The following is a 27119-nucleotide window of genomic DNA, read 5'->3' as shown; positions in this document are numbered from 1 at the left end:
ACCCGATCTACAATAAATACCAGAAATCTCAAGGTGAAGAAGGCGATAAAGAACAAGAGCATGAGGTGAGTCTTTTTTGGTGATGATGAGAAACACCGCATACCAGAAACGTAAAGAAAATACATAGATGTTGAAGGCTCAATGTTAAAATATGGGAAAAAAACGAAAACATCTTGAAAGTTATAATGTTCAAAAATATAAAAAAAATTAAAAGAAAATTTTGACGCTGAAACCGTAAATCTTAGAATCAACAAATGCATAAATGCAAAGTTATTGAAATTCAATATATTTTTATATTAGAGGTTCACTTCACTGCTAACAAATACTATACAGACAAAACACATTATTAAAAAAGCAAAGACAAAATATATTAACATATCACTATTACTACTACATAACACAATAAAAACACCAAATAACATTCTTAACAAATAAAAATGATCACATAATTACATTATCCAAAAAATCATACTTTTAACAACAATAAAACAATATTCCGCGCTAAGCGCGGACACCCCCCTAGTTCCCAATAAAACAAAAGTTTGGCAGCATATCTTATTTTTTTGACCATTTCCATACCCATGCTCGTTACAATGAGGAAAAATCACATAGCCAACAAAATTCTTCTTCTACCTTTTCAGTTCTACTTCTTCTCTACATCCTCCCGAACCCTTCAAAAACAATTTTGTTCACCGAAAACCCACCGGAGAAGTTTCCTGCGAACAATCTGATCATGCATGATACTTCTTTATCCGGATTCATTTTATGTATCTCAACCTTTTATAATTTCTTTCTCAAACTCCTAGTAGAAAGCTTTGAGAGGATTTAGCAATTGGACTTTAAAACGGTAGTATGCAAGCCAATAAATGTGCCTTACAGGCCACATATATGTAAGAATGAAACCGCGACGTTGCAAATAGGGTAACAAAAGTCAACTATATTTTTACTATAAATAGACTACAACCCCCATTCATTAGAGCATATGCAATGGTGAACCTCACCATTGAATCCTTAAGAATATTTTAGTAATATTTTGGTTTTTGTTTGAATAGTTACGGATTCGAATAAAAAATGGTCGTCCAATGGTGTTCCCGAAGATGGATCCTTATAGAAAAAAAAATATTATTAATTTTTTTTTAAACTGAAATTGAAATTTTGTTTTTAAAACTGAAATCGTAGTTTGTAGTGCTTTAAAACTGAGAAGTGTGATCACACATTCGTGAATTTGAGCGGGAAGATCCTAAACAGATTGAGATTAACTAAACAAAAGATAAAAGAGAAGAGAATGAAGAGAAGCAAGATTGTAGTTAGCTAAACAGATTTAAACTTACAAGAGTAGAGGAAAAAGATTTAAACTTATAAAAGTAAGTTGATACTCGAGAAACACAAGAACTTGAGTCTAAACTGAACTGATCATACAAGTACATTGTAGCAAGGAAAACAAGAGGATAGAAGCTCTAAACAAGTCCGAGATACGTAGCTAAAGAGACACAAGCTAAAGAGACGGAAGACATTGCCTCTGTTCCTCCTGAAATAAAAAAACAAGTTTCCACGTCAAGACTTACTAATCTCATTGTCATCAGCATCACCCGCGTCGGCTTCTTCCTTGATGATGTGAGGATGTGTATACTGAATCTCACAACAGCTAGGACCAAAAGGAGTGACATGAAACACCATGTCTCCTTCGTGTTTGAAGATGACAAGGTCACCGATTTGAAGGTCATGTGCTGTGGTGAAATCTTTCCAACCTCTGGTGAGTGTCCTGTCTTCTTGTATCACTTCCCAAGTTTGATCTGAAGCGTCTGATCTTAGTTTCCATGTTTTCTGGTTCGTCTTCCCTTCTATGTGCTTTGAGAAGAAGGCAAGTGGTATTGTCTACAAGAAAAGGCAAAGTTAATCAAACAAGAAATACATCTAATCAAGAAACGCATGTAAACAAATAGAGAGAGTGAGGTTCTAACGACGCCACTTTGGAAACCAGGAAGCAGCGGCTTAAAGAAATGAGGTTCATGTGGATTCGCCATCTGCAAACAAGAAACGAATGTAAACAATATCAGTATTGAATTGATTCCCAACTCCTTTTGAAATCCTAATTTCAAACCAGAAGAACTTGAAATTGATGCTAAGCCCAAAATTAGAATTAAAACCCTAATTACAAACGCAACAAACCCCCAAATTGTGTTCGAACCCTAAGTTGAAACGATATCGATTGAACATGCAAACTAATATATATCGATGAATCTACCTTGTTCAGTCGACGGAGACAAATCGCCGTCGTTCGCCGCGGGAATAGCCGTCTGTTGTCGCGGGATTCGCCTTCGCTTCGTCGAGAGAGCAATCGCCTTTCTTCGTTGGGACTTTTTTTTCCTGCTTCGGTCGAGAATGACCAGTGTTTTACGCGTAACCAAACCGAAATCTCTTCCATCCATTCAAAACATGCCACGTACCCTAAGGATCAAGTCTTAAAAATCCTTAATAACGTATCAATCCCTACTCCTATTAACCAAACAACTATTATTATAATCTTCCTAACCTATGATTAAACGCCAAGGACCCCGGTTGCGGACGCTCTTAGTATCACCCAAGTTTCTAAATACAGAAAGAATCAATTAACTAGGAGTAGAAAGAAGAAGCAATAGCTACAGAAATGGCAAAGACCATCAGTTCCATCTACTTCACCACTCTTTTGCTCGTTGTCTTATTCATTTCGGCCGGTAATTTTGGCTCTAATTTTTCTCAAAAAATTTATGTGCATGCATACATTTATACATATATATATATATGAATCTAAAAACATGTGTCTCTCAATTCCTATAAACTGAATGAATGTTCATTATATGTAGAAATCCCAAACAGCGAGGCGACATGTACGAAGTATTTAGGCGAAGCTATATTGGCGTACCCATGTAGTGAAAGCTATTGTGAAGCCAAATGCGCTGAGCATTACCACGAGTCATGCAGAGGAGAGTGTGAGGATCATGATCACCACCACGGAGTGCATTTGACAAATGACCACGACGATCAATGCCACTGCTACGGTCGTTATTAAACTGATGAAGTATCGAATTAAAAAAGTAAAAATGTAAGCGTGGTGGTTATGATGGATTTAAGTGTATGTGTGAGCGTTGTTTCCTTTTTTAAAAAATAAAATAAAATAGTACGTAGGACGAAGCTGATGAGTTTGCTTCCCTCTACGTCTACGTTGTATGTTATTTCGATTTGAGTAATAATAAAGTTGGTTTTGCATGTTATTTCGATTTGGGCAATAATAAAGTTGTTTTTGTGTGTTTATCTACGTAATTTTTAACCACGTGATTAGATCAAAACATATATTCGTCTTTTGATGGCTGACGAAAGAAAATTCGCCTTTTGATGTTTTATGTACGTTCACAATATCAACGTATCAAATCAGCTATAGCTAGATATTAATCACCTAAAATCTTTAATAAAATCATCCTAGCAACAAAACTCTTTAGTAAAACATGCTAGTTGTTCTTTTCTTTTCTTTTTGAGCTTTTAGTCTATTATACGTACATTGATGATAACTAAACATATATTTGACGAGACTAATAATCTTTAACAAAAATTATGGCGACATTCCGATTTTATAAATTGTTTGGTGATGAAAATCTTCTTAGTTTGGACACTAACTTTTGTATCTACGTCGATTACCAAAATAAGAAATCATGATTAAATTTTAAATAACTAAATGTCATACAAAATGGAAGAACAAACATTAACATGCATGCATCACCATCACCAATAATTCACTTGGTAATTAAATAAGCTTACCTTAAGTAAGATAGAGGTAACGATCACTTTCTGGAGGAATTTTTTTTTGTCATCTCTTTCTGGAGAAATTCTAATTTAACCACAAACTTAATACAACTTTCCAAATTTACTTATAAAAAGTAATCATTTTCACAAATATCCTAAATTTAGGATGAAAAGACTAAACTGACTCTTTTAAATCAATTTAAATGTTTAATAATCATTTATAAAAAAAATTATAAACCAACTTCACCCTTTAACCCTAAGAATAATCATTAAATCATAAATTGATTAAATGTATTTTGAAATTTGGTGCTAATTTATGGTATTTCAATCAATTTCTCTTGCTTTCTCAATATTCTTACATGGTAGCCACCTACAACCATATGCAATTATGCATGCATATTATGATTGATTTTCTACCCTAATTGTATCAACTTATTTTCCGAGAAGTAACATGAAGGATTCAGGATAATGGAGATATACAAAAAATATATCGAAATACTTGTTGCTCTTGTATGAGTATACACTAATTTGTTTTCTCTACATTCATTATTGTTATTATTATCATTAGTATTATTATTACTCTTTTAATAAATAAAACAAAATAACTGTTACAAAAAAGTTAAAAAAAATAAAACAAAACAAAAGGGGAGAAAGATATGACTTTATTGAGTAGTGGAGCTTGCTCAAGAACCAAGTGGACAATTGGACATGGCCCGAGCTATTAACCTATTAACGGGACCAAATGTCCTCTATATATCTAGGGAAATATTCCCTTCGGTTCCCGAAAGCAAGATGTTTTAGATTTTTTACCTGTTCCACAAAGATAGATTTTCTATATGTTTAAGGTATTTTTTTATACTTTTAAGAAACATTAAATGAAAATATTTGAATTGATTAAATTTCATTGGTGAAGTAAAAAAAAATTAAAATATAAACATTTATTGAATTCTTAAAAAGCGTGAACGCTTTCGAAAATATTACTTTCGGGAACGGATGAGTATCAAATATCCATAGGAAAACTGCAAGAGTTGCTTCACAAACACCGCTGAGTTTTAAACTTTTGCCCCCAATAAATTGAAAAGTTGGGACCAGACTTTTTTATTTTTCCCTTTCCAACCCATACAGCCAGCTAGCCAAGATAAAGTGTCCTCATCTTTACAACAATATCTGGAAAGACCTTCATCGATGTTTTTTCTTATGTCTAAAACCCTCACCTAAAAAAAAATAAAAAATAAATAAAACCCTCACCTAGACATTTAAAAGAGATCAACTGAACCAAGAAAGGTAAACCATGATCCATGATACCGGGTTATTAATGGACTCACACCTATCGTTTAAGCTGGGTTTGAAAAAGAGATAGTTGGGCCTCAAAGGGCCTCAAAGCCCATCCAATGGAGAATAAACGGCAACGTTTAAAAAATAGCGGGAAAACGTAGCTGACAAGGTCAATTGCGCGTAGGCCTCTTCGAATCGCCGTCGTGGAAGAAAACTCGCAGCTTCCGTTGCCGAAGTTGAGGATCCGCCTCTCGAATATGAAGGGACAAGATCTATTGCTGAGTCTAGCTACCAATTTTGGATTCGATGAAGAAGCCGCGAAGCAATGCTTGGATAGGTTCCTTGATCTGTACGGCACCAAATTTGAGTCTATAATATATGCTCCAATCAATTGAACCACGTTTTTTTTTTGACTTATTGAACCACGAAGTTTTACGGTTATATATCTCCAAAACGCAAGAATGAAAAGCAAATACTGTTATATATGTTTAAGATTTAAACTTAATTTATCCTTTACCAAGTCTTAATGTATGAACGTTACTTCATTCGAAAAATGTATGAACGGTTACTAGAATACTTTGGAGACTGATTCGACCGGTATATTTGTAAACGCAGCTTACAGTCGTGTGATAACTGTGAAATGATCTTTATCATATCTAACCTTTTATTGATGTATATTTTTATTCTCATTTAAATCTTATAAGGTTATGATTTTGGTTTTAACGACATACATATGTTGTAAAAAATATATATCTCTATGCAAAGAAACTGCTTGGATACAAAATCTCTTATTGAGTTATTATTATTATCCTCTCTTTCGCATGTGAATCATATATAAATTTAATTGAAAAGACTAGTGAAAAATCTAACAATGTGACACATTTCGATAAACTTCACACTGCGATTCAAAACAAAAGGCGGCTCATTAGAAGGTCCTTCGAACTGATCTTTGCATACATATGCATAATCAAGTGCTTTGTAAGCAGCGTTATATGCTTGTTGGAACGAGTTATTTCTCAAAAAATCTTTAGCTACTTCAAGCTCTTTGATCGCTGTGCCATAGCCATTCACACATTCAACGCAAGCGTTCTTGAACTGCTTGTCATTACCTGAGATTTTTGCAAAGAGGTCCATCAGATCTAGGTTTTCCTGACCAAACGCTTGAGCTTTTTCGGCTGCAAGCTCCATAAGGCCACGGATGTTCATCGAGGTCGTTCTATTATGAGCGGTTAGCCATTTGACGCAAAAGCGACGATTGTAAAGGATTGATTTTGAGCAGAGTTTGTTGAGGGTTTCTTTCGTGACGTTGTCTGTGGGAGTAAAGGAAAATGATGAAGGGGTGATGATAAGAATCAGAAGAAGTTGAAGAGGGAGGATTGAATATGTGTTTCTTGTGATGCAAGATATACCCATTGCTTGGCTTAGATGTGAAGGATCAGTGTATGTTTTTCTAAATGTTAAATACGAATATGGTGGTTTAGTGTTATTATAATATGAATGAATAATTTGGAGGATTATAGTAGAATCCTCTATCAATATATACTATAGTGTAAATGTAACTCTTGTTTTAATGAATTGCTGTCCCAATTCATTATGTAGCTTAAACTGTTAGAAGAATGGTGCGTTATTAATCAATTTTGTTAGGAGTAAATAAGTTTCTTTTTTTTTTTGTGTGCATTAATTAGAACAACACTTGACCGGAAGACTTTGACCTGAAAGACCTTTGTTTATTTTGGATCTTTGAAGAATAGTCCTTTGTATATATATGTGTGGATGAAGATTATGCATTTCATGATTCAAAGAAGTTCACTATTTGTTATTATCTACGTAGGAATCTTTTTGAGTAGACTCAACGAGGTCTTGTCTTATTTGTTTGTATCAGAAGCATCAAAGCAAGATAATCAAAATGATCAAAACTCATGTGAGTTATGGCCCTCTGTAAAGGAGTAAGAACCATAGAGTAAAAATAAGAGAACTACATCCAAAATGGGTCTGAAAAAGTCTTCTGTTTTTACACAGCAAATTTGTAACAATGTTTTTCTCTTGAAAGCCGAGCTATATTTCTAGAAAGCGCAGAACAGCAAACATGATCATGAAATCTGATCGAATGTCCTTTTCTCACCTGCTTGTGTATCTGCTTCTTGGTTACCTTGTGGTCCAAGTAAGTTTTGGTCTTCCACAGAGAACAACAAGCTAGGTAGTGTGGGGAAGTGGACACTCTTTATATTTGACCAGAAAGCATCCTCTAGTATCTTGTCAATGTTGGTCTTCAAAACTTGAGGATCAAAAAACAGTGAATGCCTCCTAAAAAAATAAAATGAATGTTAATCAAATGAGTAACAAAACCAAATAAAATGAACATAGTGAAGTGAGGGTAAACAAAACAAACCTGCACGTAGAAGACGGATGATCTTCCGCGAAATGGTCGATGTGTTTCCATACTCCTATATCCTGGTAATCTTTTTTCTCTGTACGGAAACGTGGTGGCCTGCTCAACTGCAAACACACACACATAAGGTCCTAGTTTTAAAAGAACGTAACAACTTTTTTTGTAAACATACCATACCTCGATTTGAAAGCAATCATGTTCGGCTTTAAAAGATAGCACACTGTCCCAGTCAATCTCCATCTTCTTAACCTGTTTCCTTAATCCAGTATCTGTTACCACCTCGCTGATATATAATCTCCCACACGAACTGCTTTGAAAGAAAGTGGCATTTGGCAATAAGATCCCTAGAGCTGGCAGCAGTTTGGGTCCAGTTCCCAATATTGATCCTCGTCATTGGAAAATGAATAGGTCTCTTTTTTCTAGGCACGTTTCTAGACGAACTTGCATCCTGAATTTACACGTGTAAGACCTTGCTTGTTCTTTAAACACAATTTAAAGATAAAAAAAAAAAAAACTACTACTACAAGTTATAAGAAACACTCACTTTGTAAGTCAACGAAAATATAAACTATTCTATTCAATGGCCACATAAAACGAGACAGAGCAAATTGAGTCATACTAGTAAGTACCTGCGTTCCCGACGAAAGATACTGGCCCAGAGAACTAGACGCAGCTGCTGGCAGATTCAAGCCCAATGAAAGATCTACGTCGGAAGTTGGAGTAACGGTGGAACTCGCCGCGGCTGAGCTGAGTGATGAACCGAACAAAAGATTCGCGGTGGAAGGCGGAGTAACGGTTGAACTCGACGGACCAAGCGGAAGAGAAACGGCTGATCTGAGTGTTGAACCGAATAAAAGATTCGCGGTGGAAGGCGGAGTAACGTTGGAACTCGACGGACCAAGCGGAAGAGCCGCGGCTGAGCTGATTGGTGAACCGAATAGAAGATTCGCGGTGGAAGGCGGAGTAACGGCTGAACTCGACGGACCAAGAGGAAGAGACGCGGCTGAGCTGAGTGGTGAACCGAATAAAAGATTCGCGGTGGGAGGCGGAGTAACGTTGGAACTCGACGGACGAAGCGGAAGAGAAGCGGTGGAGCCTGACGGATCCATGGGCATATTCGAGCTCAGTGGTGGAGCCGTCGTGGGAGAATCCTCGCTATCTTTATTTTCCATTCTTGAACGAGTAAGCAAGAAGATGAAGATGTGTCAGTTAAGTTTGTTCATAACTACTTGCTTTAAAGGGGATATATCTGTTGCCACGTGTCATAAAGAAGTTCCTTTTTATTACGAATCAGGCTTTTATTATTTATTTTTGGGCTTCGTTTTGAAGGACTTTTTCTTTAGGTTCACCAACCAATAGAAAGTTGTCATTTTAGATCTAGTATCTTTTAATTAAGGAAACAAAATAACTTGCCAAATTATATTATGCTTTTAAAATAAAAAATAAAAAATTAAATAAATAAAAATAACAATAGTTCTAAAAAAAGATTATTTAAAAAAAATATTTATTTTTAAGATTTAGAGTTTAGTGTTTAAGATTTATAATTTAGAATTTATCCAAATGTTTAGTGTTTTTCCAAGGGTTTAGGGGTTTACCCAAGGATTTAGGGTTTACCCAAGGATTTAGGGTTTAGGATTTGAGTTTAGGGTTTAGTATTAGAGTTTAGGGTTTAGTGTTTTGTTGACAACATTTTTTTTTTTTAAATTTGTTTTTTATATATTATTTTTATTTATTTTTAAATTTTATTTTGAAAAAATAATATAATTTGCCAAGTTATTTGGTTTCCTTAATTAAAAGATACTAAATTTAAAATGATAATTTTCTATTGGTTGGTGAATCTAAAGGTTCACCCTAGGGGGTGAACCCAAGAATAACTCGTTTTGAAGGTAACATTTCTTGTCAATGTTAACGTGTGTATTTATTTCCCTCTTCTCGACAAACAGCATTGTGCGTAGTAAATATTGACTAGAAACTTTTTTTGCTAAATATTAACTACAAAGTTGCCATGAAGATTAGCATTGAGCCATTTATGGTGTCCAAATTTCATTTTTAAGCAAATACTTACAACTCACAAAAGTATGAAATGACATCGAAACAGTTTGAACAACAACAAAAATACGCAATATATTCGTCCAACTCGTGATGATTTTTGACATTTTTCCCCATTGCAAACACTTGATTAAATACATTATGAAACATTCGGATTATAAATGCGTAAAAGAATAACCAAAACAAATAATACACACCAACGGCTCATGCAATCGGCTATAAAGCTGAGCCGAGTTTAACGGACGGCTGAAACTCAGACAGAATCTTCGTTAGAACCGTCATGCCTGGGACCTGCATTTCCAGCCCCGCTATGTGATGGAGGGCGGAAGCTATATGATTCAAAGATCAAGGGTTGATCTCGAAATCGGTTGCTTGTGTTCGAAGGTAATTCGAAAACAAGAAGGATAGAGCGCGAATACTCTTCACAGTGTCTTTTGCAAAGCTCTTTTAAAACCTAAGACTTAGAACTCTTTATTAATCAAATCGTGGTCTCTACAAGCAAGATTAAGACCCTTTAAATACTAACAACGAAAAGCATAAACCTAGGAGGATTTAGTTAACTCCTCTTTCTAAAAGGAAAACGAAAACACCTAAAAGGAAAGTTAAAACCGTCTTAAACTTAAAAGGAAATTCCTATGTGGAAGAGGAGTTGTGAACGTTGGTAGTCTCGTGTGGATTGCTTGCGACCAAAGGTTGAGCTGCATCAGGTCCCGCCGGGTTGGAAGGATTCGACCACGAATCTGAAGTGTCATTATCCCCATGATAAGCGAAGATATGTTTAACGTTGAAAACGTCCGACGTGCGCATGTGAGAAGGCAGCTGAACAAGATATGCATTAGGATTAATACGTTCGAGAATTGCCAGTGGTCCAATCTTACGTGACTTGAGTTTGTTATATTCCTGTGCTGGGAAACGATCCTTGGTGAGGACGACCCACACCAAATCCCCTGGTTGGAATATAAGCTCGCGCCTTTTCTTATCTGCATCACTTTTGTAACGAGCTGCAGAGGCTGCCAAATGTTTAAGAGCAAGACGATGAACATCCTGCAAGTCAGTAACAAAGTCGGCCGCTTCACCATGAGTGCGAGTCAAGTCCGGGAGCGTTGTAAGATCGAGGGGAGCACGCAGAATAACACCAAACACCACTTGAAAAGGACAAAAATCCAAACTGCAATTGAAGGCATGGTTATGCGCGAACTCGGCCTGACAAAGCTTGCTATCCCAACTCTTAATGTTGTCACCAACTAAGCACCGAAGTAAGTCCGCAAGAGAACTATTAGTGACTTCGGTCTGGCCATCCGTCTGCGGGTGATACGCCGAACTCATATCCAAGCTAGTGCCCAGCAGTTTCCACAATGATCGCCAAAAGTGAACAATAAATCTCGAATCATGGTCGGAGACAATCGACAGAGGCATACCGTGCAGTTTATAAATCTCGCGGAAGAACAGGACCGCGATATTGACAGCATCAGAGGTCTTCTTACACGGAACAAATCGAGCCATCTTGGAGAATCTGTCAACAACGACAAAGATAGAATCGTTCCCTGATTGGTGATTCAATGTCGTTGCTGATTGGTGACGGAAAAGACGGAGGGGCGGGAGTAGTAACCAACGCAAACGCCATGCCTTCTTCGTGGAGTTCGGATCGAAACGCTTCATAGGAGCAGAATAAAGACTTCAACGTTTTTGGTATCACGGGAGATGGAAGGGGACTGACGGGTTGCTTCCTCTATAATCAAACCTCGTCGTGTTGCATGAGGACAAGCTGTATGTCGATGCCCTGCTTCGCCACAAGTGTAACAACGTAAGGCATTAGGACGATTGGAACGTCGAAGTTGATGATCATCCTGGCCTGCTGGTTTAGTTACCGAAAGATAGGGCGCGAATACTCTTCGCAGTGCCTTTTGAAAAGCTCTTTTAAAACCTAAAACTTAGATTTCTTTATTAATCAAATCGTGGTCTCTACAAGCAAGATTAAGACCCTTTAAATACTAACAACGAAAAGCATAAACCTAGGAGGATTTAGTTAACTCCTCTTTCTAAAAGGAAAACGAAAACACCTAAAAGGAAAGTTAAAACCGTCTTAAACTTAAAAGGAAATTCCTATGTGGAAGAGGAGTTGTGAACGTTGGTAGTCTCGTGTGGATTGCTTGCGACCAAAGGTTGAGCTACATCACTATGTAATCCGCCGTCTCGTTTAAAAGCTCTGGTAACGCCGTTCTCCGGCAACCCGGCACCAACCCACCTAACGCCCGGACACGATATCCCACCACCGACAACTTCCTCCTCCTCCCTCCACCTCTCCTAACCGCCGAAGCCGGCTTTGAATGCTTGTGCAGGCGCAGACTCCTCCCGTACCGGCTCACCAATATGGCTCGGCTCCACCAAGTCGTTCCACGAGCCGTTGCCGCGAGCACTTTGTCGGCCGTGTCCCGAACCGTTGCGCTCCGCCGAGAACGCCGGAGAGCATAATAGAGTCTTAAGGAATAAACCTTCTGCGCTGCCGTGGCTCTCCATCTGCGACTAAGATGTCTCGCCGGATCTTCCGTGCTTCTTCTTGATCGACGAAGAGCCTCCAAAAGCTTTGGAGCGAAAACTCTCTGCCCTCCTCTTTGCAGTCTCCGGCCAAAAGGGATTGTTTCAGTCCCTTCTACCTCCGACGACGACGTTGAATGATTCATTCTTTAACGTTCTTCAAGAAGTTCGATATTATTGAATCTTCTGAGGAACAAGTCGAGAGCTCTTTCTTATTTCTTGATATAATAATTCAGTCATTGGAGGAATCTATATATATAACATTTGTACAAGTTCATCATGTTTTTGTATATGTAAGACCAATTAACAACAATAATTTAGTAAAAATGTTACCTCTAATATATCATCTGATTACGCTACACAGTACACAGATAATTACGTTATCTATTTGTATTTGACTTGCTTGAATACTTGCAAAAAAATTGATACTTGAAAACTACTTGACTTAGTTTGTTATTTACCCAATTAAATATTTGTCTATTGATTGTTTGTTAGGTAAACATATAATTACATATAAAAAGATACACACATCCTAAATTTAATATCTAGAAACCATATGAATTCTCAAAGAAGTAGACCAAAATGAAAATAAGCGTCTATAATATTGAAGACCACATGAAATTCATTGTTCCTCTATTTTATTTATGTTCCATTTTATTTTGATGCTATATATGTTGGCAAGGTTAACGGTAAACTTGGGTTTTGATATTTTAAAGTATGAGGTTTATTATTTTGCCAAAACAAATATTATTTAGTAAATAACGAGTAATGGGAGTAAGTATCAAAAATAAAACAATATTTGACCTTTGGTTTGTTTTTGTAATTAGTGAAATTTGTTGACTTATCATTCATCTTGTCAACGCTAAGTGTTTAAAAGTGAGTACATGTCAAGTCATGAGTAAAATGCAAGTATCGAATAATGATGTCCAACTTTAATTTAAATTCACTAACTAGTTTAGGTCAATGCTACTGAGAAATATTTTTCTGACGGCACTTAACAATTGGTTAAATGTATAATATGTTGAAATCGTAATATACAGTATTACTATCTATATTTTATTCTGTTTCAAAACATGTGATGTTTAAATAATTTAACTATAACTAATTTAACCAATAAAATCATGCATTTTTACAAAAAAAAAAAGTCATGCATCATAATAAATACAGTCATAAAAAACAAATAACATTAAGTTTTGCATAAAAATTTAAAACATCATATATTTTGAAACAAAAAATTCTAACACATTATTTAGACAAAAACGGAAGGAATATGTATGTTGAACTCCCTCCTTTTTGTTTCTTCTTTGATTGGTTATCATGATTGGCTTTAGAAACGGTGCTGAAGGACGATGAGCCTTGATGGTTCCTGTTTGAGGTGTAGAGCTTTGGATCTTCGAACATGTTATATTTTATAAATTTCAATTCGGTTATTAGTTAACTGACTCAAATTTCTATATTAATACTAGTCTTTTAAACTTTCGATGTTAGACATTCTTTTTAGAGATGATGGTTTTCATGAATACATTTGAAACTTTGTAATCTTTTTTTTTTTTTTAACTTTGTAATCTTACATCGCATTACGATATCGTTTCAGTGTGCCTCTTACTTTCCCAATTGTTTTTATTTTTATTTTTATTTTCTATGTAATATACTTTGCAAATTAACTTCGACTAGTATTTATAGATAGAGTGGGATAAAAATTTGAAGCAGAAAAAAAGGAGCAAGATAAAGACGAATTGTTGTGATTTTTAAGTTATCTAGGGTTTTTTTTTTTTTTGGCTTTATAGAAGTGAAACAAATAACATTAGTTAAAGATGACTTTGATAGATTGAAAGCCAAAACGAGTCAGCTCACTACAATGGATGCCGAGCTAGAGTCTTCTCCAGCGGTTCACCCAAGTTTCCAATATCCCTTAACGGTAAGTCTTCTAAATTACTTGTTTGGCTGTGGAAAAGTTTTGATAATCATTGAATGCATTGAAAGATTGGTGTGGTATCGTTTCCAAATTGGTCTGATTGAGGCACCGCATGCACCTATCCTTGATATTTGTTTACTTGAGTCCCAAGAATCTGAAAACATTGACCTTTCTAGCAGATTGTTATTAGAGTAGCAGGAAAAAGAGTATACCTTGAAGTGCCTTCAGTTGTTTTTGATGCTAAACCCTTGGCCAATACTGACTCAGAACTCCTAAAGTACTTTAAGGATTCAAAGGTCCATTTTATAAATGGTCAAGGGTACCAGATTGACGTCAGTGAAGCAGATAAAACGGTGATGTATAAAGCAATCAACCTAGCAAGTTATGTTGGGAAACAAGTTTTGTATGAGCAGACCCCCGTAGGGTTTGCTATTGGTCTAGCTAAGGGGTACGTAGAAGGTCAAGCTACAGCGTTCATAGATGGCTTAGCATGGTACGTGAAGACAATGCTTGTCGAGGAAAGTGAAGAAGGCATATGCAGCATTAATGTAATCGGCCAGGTTGGGATGGAGACGGACGAAAGCGCTTGTATAGCTTACGAAGTCGCCCAAAGAATCCTTCTCCGGAAACAACCCGGGAACACTTTCTTTACCAATTCCAAGGTCTATGTATATATGCCTACATCTGACGGTGCAAGCGCAGGCTGCACGATATGCACTTCCTTGCTATCACTTGCCATGAATAAATCTGTTAGGAAGAATCTTGCAATGTCCGGAGAAATAACTCCAACGGGTGGAATTTTTCAAATTGGCCATGTAAATCTCATAACACTAAAATTAATTAGAGTACTAGTCTTTCTAGTTATTTTTTAGTCACTTGTAATATATAATACATTCTTTCTCAGGTGAAGGACAAGACTATGGGGGCAAGACGGAGTCAGTTGAAGACCATAATATATCCAGAGGCTAACCGGAGAGAATTTGATGAGCTCCCGGAAAATGTGAAAGAGGGTCTTGATGTTCATTTCGTCGATGAATATGAGCAGATTTTCGAGCTAGCATTTAACTAACAATCTTTAGAATAAAGTGAACAAGTATCTCTTCTTACTCTTTGCAATTGTGACATGTTTTCTTTAATATTTTCAAGCTCATCTTCCAACTCTTGATTTCCTTACCATTATATTTTCTTTTTCTTACCACATGATGAAATATGTGAGCCAGTGATTCTGTGTCGGGTTCGTTTTTCGGTTTGGTTCTCGGTTTATATGCCTAGGTATACATCAACCTCTAAGTTATAACTCTTAATACAATAGTAAGTTAGGCGTCATGAATCAGTGGTGCATCAGAAAGTTATAATCTCACTGAACAATATATATATAGTAGAAACAAAGAATCTATCATGCAAAGAAATAACAAAAACACACATGACAAGGGTTATAGATTCGAGAAATTTCTAAAAGGATATATAGAAAGCACATGTCATAGACAACATGATTAATCAATTTTTTTTAAAAACATGATAAATCAAATACTATTTTATCAAAGCAGGTTCATGTTTTTCTTTTTGCTGCCAAGTTAAACTGAAGTGGTATAAAGTATATAAATAATAATAGCATTTGATTAAATGTAATATTCTTCCTCGGCTCTGTTATCAGACCTAATGCTGCCAAGTTAAACTGAAGGTATCAGACCTAATGCTGCCTGAAACTTGCGAATGGGACTTAGAGAAACTACAGCTCTGTCTCCCAGATTATAAAGACTCGATCCAATGCATCAAACCAAGTCAAACCGGGGCTCCGGAAATAAATTCTCCTGATTAGTAGTAATAGTATACTAAAGAATATTACATTTAATCTTGTGGCAAGTAAGAGTTAAAGGAAGATCAGCCTAAAGAATTTAAGTATCAATGATATATTACTATAGAAAACAACCACTAAGTAAATCCCACATGAAGCTTGTCAGACTTCTTCTAAAATTCAACGGAGGAGACCCCATATTATACCCAAAGGCTAGCTCAAAAATCTGCTCATACTCATCGACAAAATGAACATCAAGCCCTTCTTTCAAGTTGCACGCGAGCTCATCAAAATCTCTACGGTTACCCTCAGGGAAGATCATCATCTTCACTTGACTCCGTCTTGCAGCTATAGTCTTCTCCTTAACCTATGTGAGATTTTGTGCGTTAGTTTTCAACTTAACAGAAACTAGAAAGCTCTAACATTAGTATTGGTAGCGTGTGACTTACTCCACCTATTGGAAGTATTCTACCAGTCAGAGTGACTTCTCCTGTCATTGTAAGATCCTTCCTCACAGGCTTCTTCATGGCAAGTGATAGAAAGGAAGTGATCATTGTGCAGCCTGCGCTTGGACCGTCTTTTGGCGTGGCTCCTTCAGGAACATGTAAATGAAGCTTGGAGTTCGCAAAGAAGAGGTTCTTGGGTTCTTTCTCGAGCATGATTCTTCTAGCAACTGTGTGAGCTATCTCTGCGCTTTCTTTCATCACATCCCCAAGCTGACCCGTTATATGAAGACCACCTTTGCCTTCTCCTTCTTCTACAGAGGTTGTCTCTATGTACAGTGTTGAGCCACCCGTGGATTTCGTAGAAAGACCCATTACAACCCCCACTGGTGTCTGTTCATAGATCTTGTCTGCATATAACTCTGGCTTGCCTACATAATCTGCAAGGTTTGATTCATCAATCATAAACTTTTTAACCGAAACCTCAGGAGTTTCCGCGGATGCCCCTTCTCGTACTAGCTTCAGAGCAATCTGCCAAAAAAAAAATATATATCAAATGATTATGGTTTCTTGGGACACAAGTAATCACTTTGTACTGTTCAGTGAACTTGTAAACCTACCTTACGGTAAATCTTCTCAATATGCTTCTGGAGATTTCTAACTCCTGGTTCTCTGCAGTAATTTTCAATCAACGAACGAAGAGCTGCATCGCTCACAACAACCTGACAAAAGTAGAAAACAAATTGAGTAAATCTCTTATAAACATGAACACATACAAAACATATGGACAAGTGGTTGTGAGTGAAACCTGTTCAGGCTTGATGCCACATTCCATGCATGTGGTTTTCAGCAAATGGTCTCTAGCAATATGCATCTTATCATCAGTGATATACCCTGAGATATTAATCACCTCCATTCTGTCTAGCAGAGGTTCCGGAATCATATCTACCACATTTGCTGTGCATACAAATAAGACCTGCATGGAATTAGTATATAACATACGTCAAAACACAGAACATTGTATATCAAAAAAGAATATTATATAGTATAGGGTTAAAAACCTTGGATAAGTCGATAGTAACATCTAGATAGTGGTCTCGAAAATATGCATTCTGCTCTGGATCCAGAATCTCCAACAACGCATTGGCTGGATCATCAGACTGGCGCTTTCCAAGCTGCCAAAGGAAAAGTATACATTTATTGCAATATACTTTCAAGAAGGTATATTTCAAATGGTAACAAGATAAGCTACCTTATCAATCTCATCGATCATAACAAGAGGGTTTAATGTTCCCACGCTCTTTAGACAGTTCACCATCTTTCCAGGCAATGCATTATCATATGATCGACGAAGCCCCTAAACGATGTATATGAGTGTTAACAAATGAATGAAAGTCTCACATCGGTAGTTTGGAGAATTAGTGAATAATTAATATATAAAGGGTAAGAGTCAATTCACTTATAGGTAATAAATTTTAATTAAATTGGAATCCAATGATAAACCCGAATTTAACTTGTCGTCTAATAGCATACCTTAATCTCGTCAACGTCAGATAGTCCTCCAACGGAGAACCGGAAGAACTTGCGGCCAAGAGCACGTGCTATAGCACGGCCAATGCTAGTTTTACCTACTCCCGGTGGCCCTGAGAGACATATGACCTTCCCTGTTTGACACATTAAATTTCAATTTAGACTTTTTTAGCAAACCAGAGTGAATTAGAAAGGCAAAGATACGAGACCTTTTGAAGTGCCTTTGAGTCTTCTCACAGCAATAAACTCTAGGATTCTTTCTTTTACATGAGATAATCCGTAATGATCATTATCAAGAATCTTTTCTGCTCGTAAGACATCAAAATTCTCATCACTGCAAAAACCAAATAAATATGGTTATTAATGAGACTTTTCAATCACAGGGTTATAACTCTTAAGACATGATGAAGCAAAAGGCAAACCTGAAATTTCCCCAAGGCAGTATGGTCAACCAGTCAAGGTAGTCATAAGTATGCGTGAATTCGCTTGAACTAGATTCTAACATAACCAGTTTTTCAAGCTCTTCTTCTATGACTTTTAGTACATGTTTTGGAATCTTTTCTTTAATTGGTTCAATCCTTATCCTAATCACTTCTGTAGATTACAAGAAAATTATAGAAACTGAATCAGTGGTGGAATCTAAATTTTTGAATCTCTCTGAACAATACATTTTCGGAAATATTTATATTGTAGTATACTAAGTTACTAACCAGAAAATAACGATTCGTCATGCATCTCTTCTTCTGTGACTTGTGAGACACGTTCTGTAAGAGAATAATTATTTTAATGAATTTTAAATAGTTTGTTGTTGATCAGTATAAGCAAATCAGTAAACCAGTGGGAATTTTATAAAAAAACGTTAATGTAATCATGATTTATCGAAAGTGAGTCGAATACCTTTATTCATCCAAGTATTTGGAGTAGCGGTGTAGTTTTTGGAGCTGATTATCTTCATCTATGTTGTGTTTTGCTTTGGAATGCTTTTATGATGGATTAGACATACGTATTTATACGACAATCCAACTCCTTAGGTTTTAATGTTTTTTTTTGGTCAACCAGGTTTCAATATTTAAAGGATATATTCCTAAAATTTGTCCCATAAAAAGGAATTTTTTTAAGGAAAAGGATAACGAAGCGTGTCATCCGATGACGCACGTGTATTGTGAAATTTAAAGGAAATATTCCCGTAAAGTTAATAAAAAAGCTTTCAGAAAAAGAAAAAAAAATTAAGTATTACAAGAATCTCCTGGCTTACGAAAGTTAGAAACTCATGTAATTACTCTCTTTTGTTTAATCCAAAAAAAACCGAATTAATATCTATAAGAACCGTTTTATTTTTATTAAGAGAAATTGGAGCCTCTTTTTTTTTGTCACCAAACTGATTCATATATCTAAACGGAGAGTTCACTACAAAGTCGAGACACAGCTATCGAGAGCCGATTTCGCAAGAGCGTCGGCAACCCCATTAAGTTCGCGACCAATAAAAGAAACATAGTAAAAAACGAAAGAAGAAGATAGTAGCTCGATATCCATGAGAACTCCGGAAAACTCCATCGGATATGTCTTCGAGTTGATAGCTCTAGCGAGCTCCTGAGAGTCGGTACAAAACCAGACGTTGAGAAAGGATGTGCACTTTGCTGCTTTACTCCTAACCCACAAGGTTCCGAGACGGAGCTTAACCGGATTTAATAATCCAATTCCACTTCAGCTGGCCACTTGGATTTCTTCTTGCTTTCCTGCCAACTTTTCTCCTCCACTCATGTCACGGATTCAGTTCAAAAATGACAACAGTCTCTAGTTTACAATGGCTCAGAAGTATGGTTGAAGATGGTGCTTATCTTCCTATTTCTGATTAGTGGTGGCTACCTCGTTGGTACTACAGATGAAGTTTATAACAGGTTTCAATTATTAACTTCAAAGAACATATATCGATTATATCTCTCTTTCAGGGAGGACCCTCAGAGTTTATTAAGTGTTTTATCTCATTTACAACAACAACAGTATTTATTACTTCTGCTCATAAGGCTTTCAGACCTCAACTAGTGCTTTGGTTCAGAATCTGAACATAGCGCCCTTACTTAATTCATTTCGAGAACGATCACTCCGGTCCGGGATCCCCCGAATCATTCCCAAGATCCATCGTCATAGAATGGAAAGAGCAGCACTAATGGGATATTTCTCTTAATGGTATTCTGCTACTCTCTCCTTTTAGTCGAGTAAGAAATCCTCTCCTCGTGATTGGCTTCGCCTGGGCTCAGTCTCTTTCGGCCGGTATGTAGAATCGTCAGAGCGAGCAGAGCAGCGGAGCGAAGTCCGCTGTTTGAAATCTTTTTTTTCTTATTGTTGATACTCCTGCAGGGAATCTCTTAGGAGCGAACGCGATCTATTTAGACCTGATCTATTAGGGCACTTGCTTCTTGCATTGCTTCCCTCATAGCTAACGCTTCCGCCATAAGAGGAGAGGATACATGTTCGACAGTCCTAGCGCCTTCCGCCGTAATCAGAAATTGGAGCCTATAACCACAAAAAAAAACCAAATTTGCTAAATAACTAAAAACATACTATTTCTCCAACTTTCTCTTCCTATATCTCTCTTCTCTCTCTCTAGAAAATCAATTTCCCTTTTTTATAGTTAGTACACAAATAAGCCATTTATTTAATCTTTTGGTAGGAATAAAAGTTTGAAATCAGTGACATATCTTGCAATTTTTTTGGGTAAAAAGTCAGTGACATATATGTTATAAACTCTATAAATAAATAAATTTAAATATTTTTATCAAAAAGTTGTGTTTTTTGCTAAAATTAAAAATGTTTATAAATAAAAACTTGATAAATATAATAAATTAATAATTTTCAGTTCTGAATTGTATCGAGGTGATCAGAACAAAGTGGCGGATCATGCATTGATGTCTGAATCATCTCTAATGAATTCAATTTCGATGAATATCTAACTTTGAATGAAATTTCTGGTAGACTACCTTGCAACTTTATTTTTTCTTCTATAATTTATATTAAAATAGAATAAATTTATTATAGAATAATTTTTGCTCCGATGGTTTATAATAAAATTACTCTTTTATAAAATAAAATATAGAAGAATATCAGTTTTTCATTTCGAATATAGAGTAAAAATATAACATTTCTCTATATTCCATTATATATAATAAAATTAGTCTATAATATATTTAACTCTATTTTAGTGTAGATTATAGAGAAAATAATAGTGTTTCATTGGAGATATCTTTACAAAAAATAAATCATGAAAACATTTATTTTTCTTATTTTGTATTTAAATATATTTAAAATATGTAAACTTATAAATTTCTTTTTGTTTTCATTTGTCAGCTTATAAATTTCTTTTTGTAACTAATAATTTTATAAATTAATAATATCTCATAATCTCGATGTTTTTAATTGATAAAGTTTTTACTTTTGACAAAAAAAAAAAAAAAATAAAAAAAAAAAAAAGGAAAAATTTTGTTTTCATTTGTCAGCTTATAAATTTCTTTTTGTAACTAATAATTTTATAAATTAATAATATCTCATAATCTCGATGTTTTTAATTGATAAAGTTTTTACTTTTGACAAAAAAAAAAAAAAAATACAACAACAACAAGGAAAGACCTCAAGTGAGTGAGACTTCTCAAATTTCTTCTTCTAATGGTCATACCCAAAGGCTAGCTCGAAAATCTGCTCATACTCATCGACAAAGTGAACATCAAGCCCTTCTTTCACGTTTTCTGGAAGCTCATCAAAATCTTTACGGTTAGCCTCGGGAAAGATTATCATCTTCACTTGACTCCTTCTCGCAGCTATAGTCTTCTCCTTAACCTGTGAGATGTTTAAGTATACCACTTATCAACTTAACAAAAACTAGTAAAGCTATTCACATAGTACTTGTTGTAGCTTGTGTGAGTGATACTTACTCCGCCTATTGGAAGTATTCTACCGGTGAGAGTGACTTCTCCTGTCATTGCAAGATCTTTCCTCACAGGCTTCTTCATTGCAAGTGATAGCAAGGAAGTGATCATTGTGCAGCCTGCGCTTGGACCGTCTTTTGGCGTGGCTCCTTCAGGAACATGTAGATGAAGCTTTGAGTTCGCCAAGAAGAGGTTATCAGGTTCTTTCTCAAGCATGATTCTTCTGGCGACTGTGTGAGCTATCTGTGCGCTTTCTTTCATCACACTCCCAAGCTGGCCCGTTATACGAAGACGGCCTTTGCGTTCTACTTCTTCCACAAAGGTTGTCTCTATGTACAACGTTGATCCACCCATGGATGTCCAAGCTAGACCCATTACAACCCCTACTGGTGTCTTTTCATAGATCTTGTCTGAGTGGAAAACCGGTTTGCCTAAGTAATCAGCAAGGTTTGATTCTTCAATCATAACCTTTTCAGCTACCACTTCACTCTGCTCAGTCTTTGTTGCTGACTCATCTGTCAACACAGTGGATCCTTCTGCAGAGGTCTTGGCCAAAGGTTTAGTATCTTCAGTGTCAGTAACATCAACAGAAACTGCAGGCACTACCGTGGATGCTCTTTGGCGTACTAGTTTAAGTGCAATCTGCCAAAGAAATCAAATACTCAAGTAAACAACTAGGCCTAAGCACATTTATCTGAACCGAAGAATCGAACCGAAATAACCAAAACCGATCCAAAAACTAAAATAACTGAACCGAAACTTAAACGAATTTTGTAAATAACCGAACAGTTCCTAAATCTCTAGAGCCGAATACCGAAATATACGAACGAAAAACCGGCCGAGACCAACAGTGCAATGTTCAATTCTTGTAAAAACATTACCTTACGATAAATCTTCTCAATGTGTTTGTGGAGATTTCTAACACCAGCTTCTCTGCAGTAATTTTCTATCAATGAAAGAAGAGCTGCATCGCTCATATCAACCTGGAAAGAACATAAACAACTTTGAGAAAATCTCTCATAACAAGAACACATTCAAATAATGAAGGAAAAGTAAAAAAAAAAGGAAGCTAATGGTTAAGAGTGAGGACCTGTTCAGGCTTGATGCCACAATCTCTGCAAGTGTTTTTCACCAAAAAGTCTCTAGCAATATGCAACTTCTCATCAGTAATATACCCTGCGAGACTAATCACTTCCATTCTATCTAGCAGAGGCTTTGGAATCGTATCTATCACATTTGCTGTGCACACAAATAAAACCTGCAAAAAAAAAAGAGTCAAACACAGTACTGCCAATAATGTAGTATTGCATATGAAAGAAGTATAATAATAGTATTGGTAACAAACCTTGGATAAGTCAATAGTAACATCTAGATAGTGGTCTCTAAAATTTGCATTCTGCTCTGGATCCATAACCTCCAACAACGCACTGGCTGGGTCACCAGAGTGGCCCTTTCCAAGCTGCCAAGGAGAACAATAGACAATGATTGCAATAGACTTTTCAAGCTGTAACTCTATAACCAAGTCAAAGACTAAGAAAAGAGCTACCTTATCAATCTCATCAATCAGTATGATAGGATTCTCTGTTCCAACAGTCTTTAGACACTGCACAAGCTTTCCAGGCATGGCACCAATGTATGTTCGACGATGCCCCTGAACACATTTTACAAGAGAACAGATGATAATTTATAAATCTATGCTTAGCAAATTTAAAGCTTTGCCAATGTAGTATACATTAATCTCGGCAACATCAGATAGTCCACCAACAGAGAACCGGAAGAACTTGCGGTCAAGCGCACGTGCTATAGAACGGCCTATGCTAGTTTTTCCTACTCCAGGAGGGCCAGAGAGACAAATGATCTTCCCTGTTTGACACATTTTAACAAACTTTCAGTTTCACATCTTTTCAGCAAAGAAGAGTATAATCAGATACGACCTTGAGAAGTGCCTCTGAGACTTCCAACAGCAATAAACTCAAGTATCCTTTCTTTTACATCAGATAAACCGTAATGATCCTCGTCAAGAATCCTTTCTGCTCTTAAGACATCAAAATTCTCATCACTGCAAAAACCAAATTTAATGATGAGTCTTCTCAATCAATGCAAAAAAGAAGAAATCAATTACACAATGGCAAAACCTGAGGTTTCCCCATGGCAACACGGTCAACCAATCAAGGTAGTTAAGTGTCACATCAAACTCGCTTGAAGTTGGTTCTAAAAGCTGCAGTTTTGTAAGATGTTCTTCTATGACTTTCAATACATGTTTTGGAATCTTGTCTTTAATAACTTCAATCCTTCCCTTGAACTTTTCTGCAGAAAACAATAGACTGTATCAACATTTGCGTCATGAATTCACATTGGTGAAATATCTGAATAGTAGAACTAACCAGAAAACGCAAATTTGCTATCTGTCTCCACCCCAAGCTCCTGCATTTGTGACACTCAATAAGTCATCAACCAATGATACACTGATATACTATAAATCATTAAAAAGAGCAGGCATGATTTTTGAGAGGCTGAGATGAATAAACCTTTTTGATAGCCTTTAGCTGCTCCTTTAGCACGATTTGTCGCCGCTCACCACTAAATTTTTCTTCTACAGTTTTTGCTATGGATGCCTAAAACATGAATCATAAGTGATGGTTGAGGATACATTGTTAGATTAAAACAACCATTTACAAAAAAAAATATGGAAAGTGAAGGCATGATGAAGTACCTGAATCTTGTTAACTTCCACTTCTTTTTTTAACAAATCTAGCGTCAACTCCAGACGTTTATGAACCTGGATGGAAGAAAACCAATATGAGAAGCTGACTAATAGTGAAAAATATCATCCTTTTTTGAAATAATCTCAAATTCAATACGTAAAATTAATAGACTTATGTTTGAAATATGATATTATTGATTAGGCATACACCGATATTTTGAATGTCTAGATTTTTAGAACACAGATTGAAACTACTTACATCCAGTTCTTCAAGAACTCCTTGATTTTCATGTTTGTTAGCACCAGAGATCCCAGCTCCAAAATCGGCTAAATGCTGATAATTAAAGTCACCTATGTGCTATAGAAATTGGAAAAAAAAAAAAATTAGCTGAGATGTTGATAATTTTGTCATGTATTAAGCAGTGCCAAATATGAAGAGAGCAACATGCCTGAGTATATGTCCGAACTTGATCTCTCCATAGTGAAGTTGTCTTTAAGACATCCCTAAGTGTCGACATAACTTCAAAGTATGTTGCCTTGATGACATCATCGTCCTTGTCATACGCCTTGTTCTGCAGGAGAAACAACAAAGGCACACACATAACAAAGATTCACAAATTTTCAAAAGGAAACAGAAACCACATGTCTTGTATAACAAAAGGAAAGGGCAGAAACAGAAACAGAAACAGAAACACACACCTTTATATGTTCAACTTTAACTGATAGAGGATCTTCACTCACCTGTAACAAAAAAAAATTACATTGTTTTCTCAATGACACAAGTATACACACAATTTTAAAGTCTTTACTTACCATCTCTGTTATACGAAGACGTCTGCGGCCAATAAGGATGACTTGCTCACCTTGGATACTTGAAATCTATAAAAAATTAGCAATTGGTTAAAGTCATTATCAAACAGAGACTAAACGTGCAGCATCAAGAGAAGGGTACCTGAGCAAGTGTGCCAACTTCGTGCATACGGTTAAGCAACTCTTTGCCTTTAAACTTGTCTAGAACATTCTCTGTCTCACAGGTAGTAGAAGATGAAGATGAATCAGCTGAAGCCTCGTCATCCTTCAAAAGGAAAGCCCCTGCGTATGGAGTTTGTCTCCGCATGCTCTCTTGTAAAGCTTCAATTAATTTACGATCCTACACACACACAAAGCAGAGACAACAAACATCAAAGACAGTCCAACCTAGTGGACAGCAAAACATGGTCGGATCTGGACACAACCTTATGAAACATTGGCCAAAATTTTAAATTTTTTTAAAATTAAAATTCTTAAAAAATGTTTATATCCTCAAAAATTTCAGATCTGGACCCATTGTAACATACCTTGACATAGATTGGCATGTAAAACCCAGGAAAGAGAGGCTTTTTTGGCAACGGCAATGCTATAACCTGTAATTAAACAACACAAAAGCTAATAAAGGTTCCACCTTTACCTCCTTTTGGTAATTAAATTGCATTCTCTATGTGATCTAACTAAATCTAAAGCATACGAAAATGCATTTCAACAAACCCATGATCACAAAACTATTAAAGGTTGTACCTTTGCCTCTTTTTTGCTAATTGAATTGCATTCTCTATATGATCTGACTAAATCTAAAGCATATTCAAATGCATTTTCAACAAAACCCATGATCACAAAACTCTTCAACTGTCATAAAAATGTAAACTTTAAGAAATTTTTTTTTTAACACAAACCGTTTGATAATCGTCGAGGCTAGTAGTGGTCGTTGAGACAACAACCGAAGAGGACGATTTCGTGTCGGAAGCTTCGGGATTCGACGCATCTGACTTGGGATCGGCCGCGGCGTCACTTTTGTTAGAGCAGAAAGCACGACGACGACCCAACTCGTGGTTCCATCCGGTTAGATGACTCAGTGCTTTGAAGAGTGGAGTCTTAATTGGGTTTGACCCGACCCGAGACGGGTTCGCGTGATGGATGGTGTGAGTCGTTGAAGAGAGGAGCTTGAGCATGACGGGAAATTAGGGTTAGGGTTTTGCCCTGAGAGACAAGAAACCGTACGAATTGTGTCTGAAGACGGGACAAGAAGCAGACAGGGTGTCAAAGCCCTTCATAAACCCCCTTGAAAGGTATTTAAAGTAGGAAATGGAAAAAATAAGGGAAAATCCAAAAGTGGAAAGATAGAGACGACGTCGTTTTTGTTTAAACCAAACCGGACCGGGTAGAGTTTGGGCCTTAAAAGTGGGGAAATAGTTATATTTGGGCTTTATGTTGATACATTTGCTTTCAAGTAACCGTACTGTAAAAGTCAAAGTAAACGGGTCTGATGAACACAACTAAGCAAATATTCTAGTCTTAGTCATAACAGACAAGCGCTAGTCGCCAATCTCTAAAACTATTTAGATTACAAAAATGTAAGTTTTCCACTAAAAACATTAAAATGACATGTATCAGTTCGATGGTTGATTTGAAAGCTTTCAAAACCATATGTAAGTTAAAAGTCAAAATAATTCAACTGTGAAAACAATACTATTCACTTTTTCAAAATTGTGTTCGAAGAAAAAAATAAGGCTTTTATGTCATAATTTGTTTAATGTCCACTAGAGAACGTTATATTAACCTAAAATATAAGAAGTGTGTATTCGTTCCCTAAATAAAAGCTACGAAATTACCTAATATGATTTACATATATATGGCAATTAATGATTATGAATAATAAAGATTTGATAACAATTTTTGCATCCTTCTTCATTTTGTTTAATTTTATATTATTAAAAAAATAAACAATCACATTAACCATATAATAAAAAATTA

At 36.1% G+C, this 27119-nt stretch overlaps 6 protein-coding genes across 6 annotated transcripts; 1 reads left to right on the top strand and 5 right to left on the bottom strand.

Moving 5' to 3' along the window:
- Positions 1–1554: 1554 nt before the first annotated feature.
- On the bottom strand, positions 1555–2024 carry LOC106340901 (B3 domain-containing protein REM9-like). Its single transcript, XM_013779739.1, has 2 exons — positions 1962–2024; positions 1555–1875 (listed from the first exon to the last, which is right to left on the bottom strand). Exons 1-2 carry the CDS (start codon positions 2022–2024, stop codon positions 1555–1557), a joined length of 384 nt encoding a protein of 127 aa, XP_013635193.1.
- Positions 2025–2647: 623 nt separating this feature from the next.
- On the top strand, positions 2648–3093 carry LOC106302911 (defensin-like protein 205). The gene is made up of 2 exons (XM_013739312.1): positions 2648–2714; positions 2844–3093. Exons 1-2 carry the CDS (start codon positions 2648–2650, stop codon positions 3047–3049), a joined length of 273 nt encoding a protein of 90 aa, XP_013594766.1. The 3' UTR covers positions 3050–3093.
- A 2799-nt stretch (positions 3094–5892) lies between these two features.
- Positions 5893–6465, bottom strand: LOC106340891 (pectinesterase inhibitor). The gene has a single exon (XM_013779729.1). It carries the CDS (start codon positions 6463–6465, stop codon positions 5893–5895), a length of 573 nt encoding a protein of 190 aa, XP_013635183.1.
- Positions 6466–11658: 5193 nt separating this feature from the next.
- LOC106340873 (transcription factor bHLH150-like) lies at positions 11659–12226 on the bottom strand. The gene has a single exon (XM_013779708.1). The coding sequence runs from the start codon at positions 12169–12171 to the stop codon at positions 11659–11661; it is 513 nt and encodes a 170-aa protein (XP_013635162.1). The 5' UTR covers positions 12172–12226.
- Positions 12227–15856: 3630 nt separating this feature from the next.
- On the bottom strand, positions 15857–18663 carry LOC106340862 (lon protease homolog 1, mitochondrial-like). The gene is made up of 11 exons (XM_013779696.1): positions 18606–18663; positions 18419–18472; positions 18131–18302; positions 17918–18042; positions 17712–17842; positions 17431–17535; positions 17240–17353; positions 16987–17154; positions 16799–16900; positions 16185–16709; positions 15857–16102 (listed from the first exon to the last, which is right to left on the bottom strand). The coding sequence occupies exons 1-11, from the start codon at positions 18661–18663 to the stop codon at positions 15857–15859; spliced, it is 1800 nt and encodes a 599-aa protein (XP_013635150.1).
- Positions 18664–21263: 2600 nt separating this feature from the next.
- Positions 21264–26405, bottom strand: LOC106325099 (lon protease homolog 4, chloroplastic/mitochondrial). The gene is made up of 19 exons (XM_013763128.1): positions 26042–26405; positions 25670–25735; positions 25285–25482; positions 25146–25211; positions 25032–25073; positions 24782–24904; positions 24592–24690; positions 24342–24407; positions 24157–24243; positions 24013–24052; positions 23764–23935; positions 23563–23687; positions 23361–23491; positions 23175–23279; positions 22974–23087; positions 22719–22886; positions 22510–22611; positions 21635–22270; positions 21264–21539 (listed from the first exon to the last, which is right to left on the bottom strand). The coding sequence occupies exons 1-19, from the start codon at positions 26315–26317 to the stop codon at positions 21366–21368; spliced, it is 2790 nt and encodes a 929-aa protein (XP_013618582.1). The 5' UTR covers positions 26318–26405; the 3' UTR covers positions 21264–21365.
- Positions 26406–27119: the final 714 nt, after the last annotated feature.

The sequence above is a fragment of the Brassica oleracea genome, chromosome C1 (genome assembly GCF_000695525.1).
Source record: "Brassica oleracea var. oleracea cultivar TO1000 chromosome C1, BOL, whole genome shotgun sequence".
NCBI classification, from domain to species: domain Eukaryota; kingdom Viridiplantae; phylum Streptophyta; class Magnoliopsida; order Brassicales; family Brassicaceae; genus Brassica; species Brassica oleracea.
This window is presented reverse-complemented; position numbering and strand designations above follow the sequence as displayed.

What these genes read in the sequence shown, in the direction of transcription:
- LOC106340901 (XM_013779739.1), bottom strand. Translation starts at nt 2,024, where the DNA reads ATGGCGAATCCACATGAACCTCATTTCTTTAAGCCGCTGCTTCCTGGT. An exon ending in CTGGTTTCCAAAGTGGCGTC is followed by an intron (nt 1,876 to 1,961) that starts GTTAGAACCTCA and finishes CTTTTCTTGTAG; the next exon opens with ACAATACCACTTGCCTTCTT.
- LOC106302911 (XM_013739312.1), top strand. Translation starts at nt 2,648, where the DNA reads ATGGCAAAGACCATCAGTTCCATCTACTTCACCACTCTTTTGCTCGTT. An exon ending in TGTCTTATTCATTTCGGCCG is followed by an intron (nt 2,715 to 2,843) that starts GTAATTTTGGCT and finishes CATTATATGTAG; the next exon opens with AAATCCCAAACAGCGAGGCG.
- LOC106340891 (XM_013779729.1), bottom strand. Translation starts at nt 6,465, where the DNA reads ATGGGTATATCTTGCATCACAAGAAACACATATTCAATCCTCCCTCTT.
- LOC106340873 (XM_013779708.1), bottom strand. Translation starts at nt 12,171, where the DNA reads ATGAATCATTCAACGTCGTCGTCGGAGGTAGAAGGGACTGAAACAATC.
- LOC106340862 (XM_013779696.1), bottom strand. Translation starts at nt 18,663, where the DNA reads ATGAAGATAATCAGCTCCAAAAACTACACCGCTACTCCAAATACTTGG. An exon ending in TGATCGATGAGATTGATAAG is followed by an intron (nt 17,354 to 17,430) that starts GTAGCTTATCTT and finishes TTCCTTTGGCAG; the next exon opens with CTTGGAAAGCGCCAGTCTGA. An exon ending in GTGGCATCAAGCCTGAACAG is followed by an intron (nt 16,901 to 16,986) that starts GTTTCACTCACA and finishes TACTTTTGTCAG; the next exon opens with GTTGTTGTGAGCGATGCAGC.
- LOC106325099 (XM_013763128.1), bottom strand. Translation starts at nt 26,317, where the DNA reads ATGCTCAAGCTCCTCTCTTCAACGACTCACACCATCCATCACGCGAAC. An exon ending in ACATGCCAATCTATGTCAAG is followed by an intron (nt 25,483 to 25,669) that starts GTATGTTACAAT and finishes GTGTGTGTGTAG; the next exon opens with GATCGTAAATTAATTGAAGC. An exon ending in CTGATGTTGCCGAGATTAAT is followed by an intron (nt 23,280 to 23,360) that starts GTATACTACATT and finishes AAATGTGTTCAG; the next exon opens with GGGCATCGTCGAACATACAT.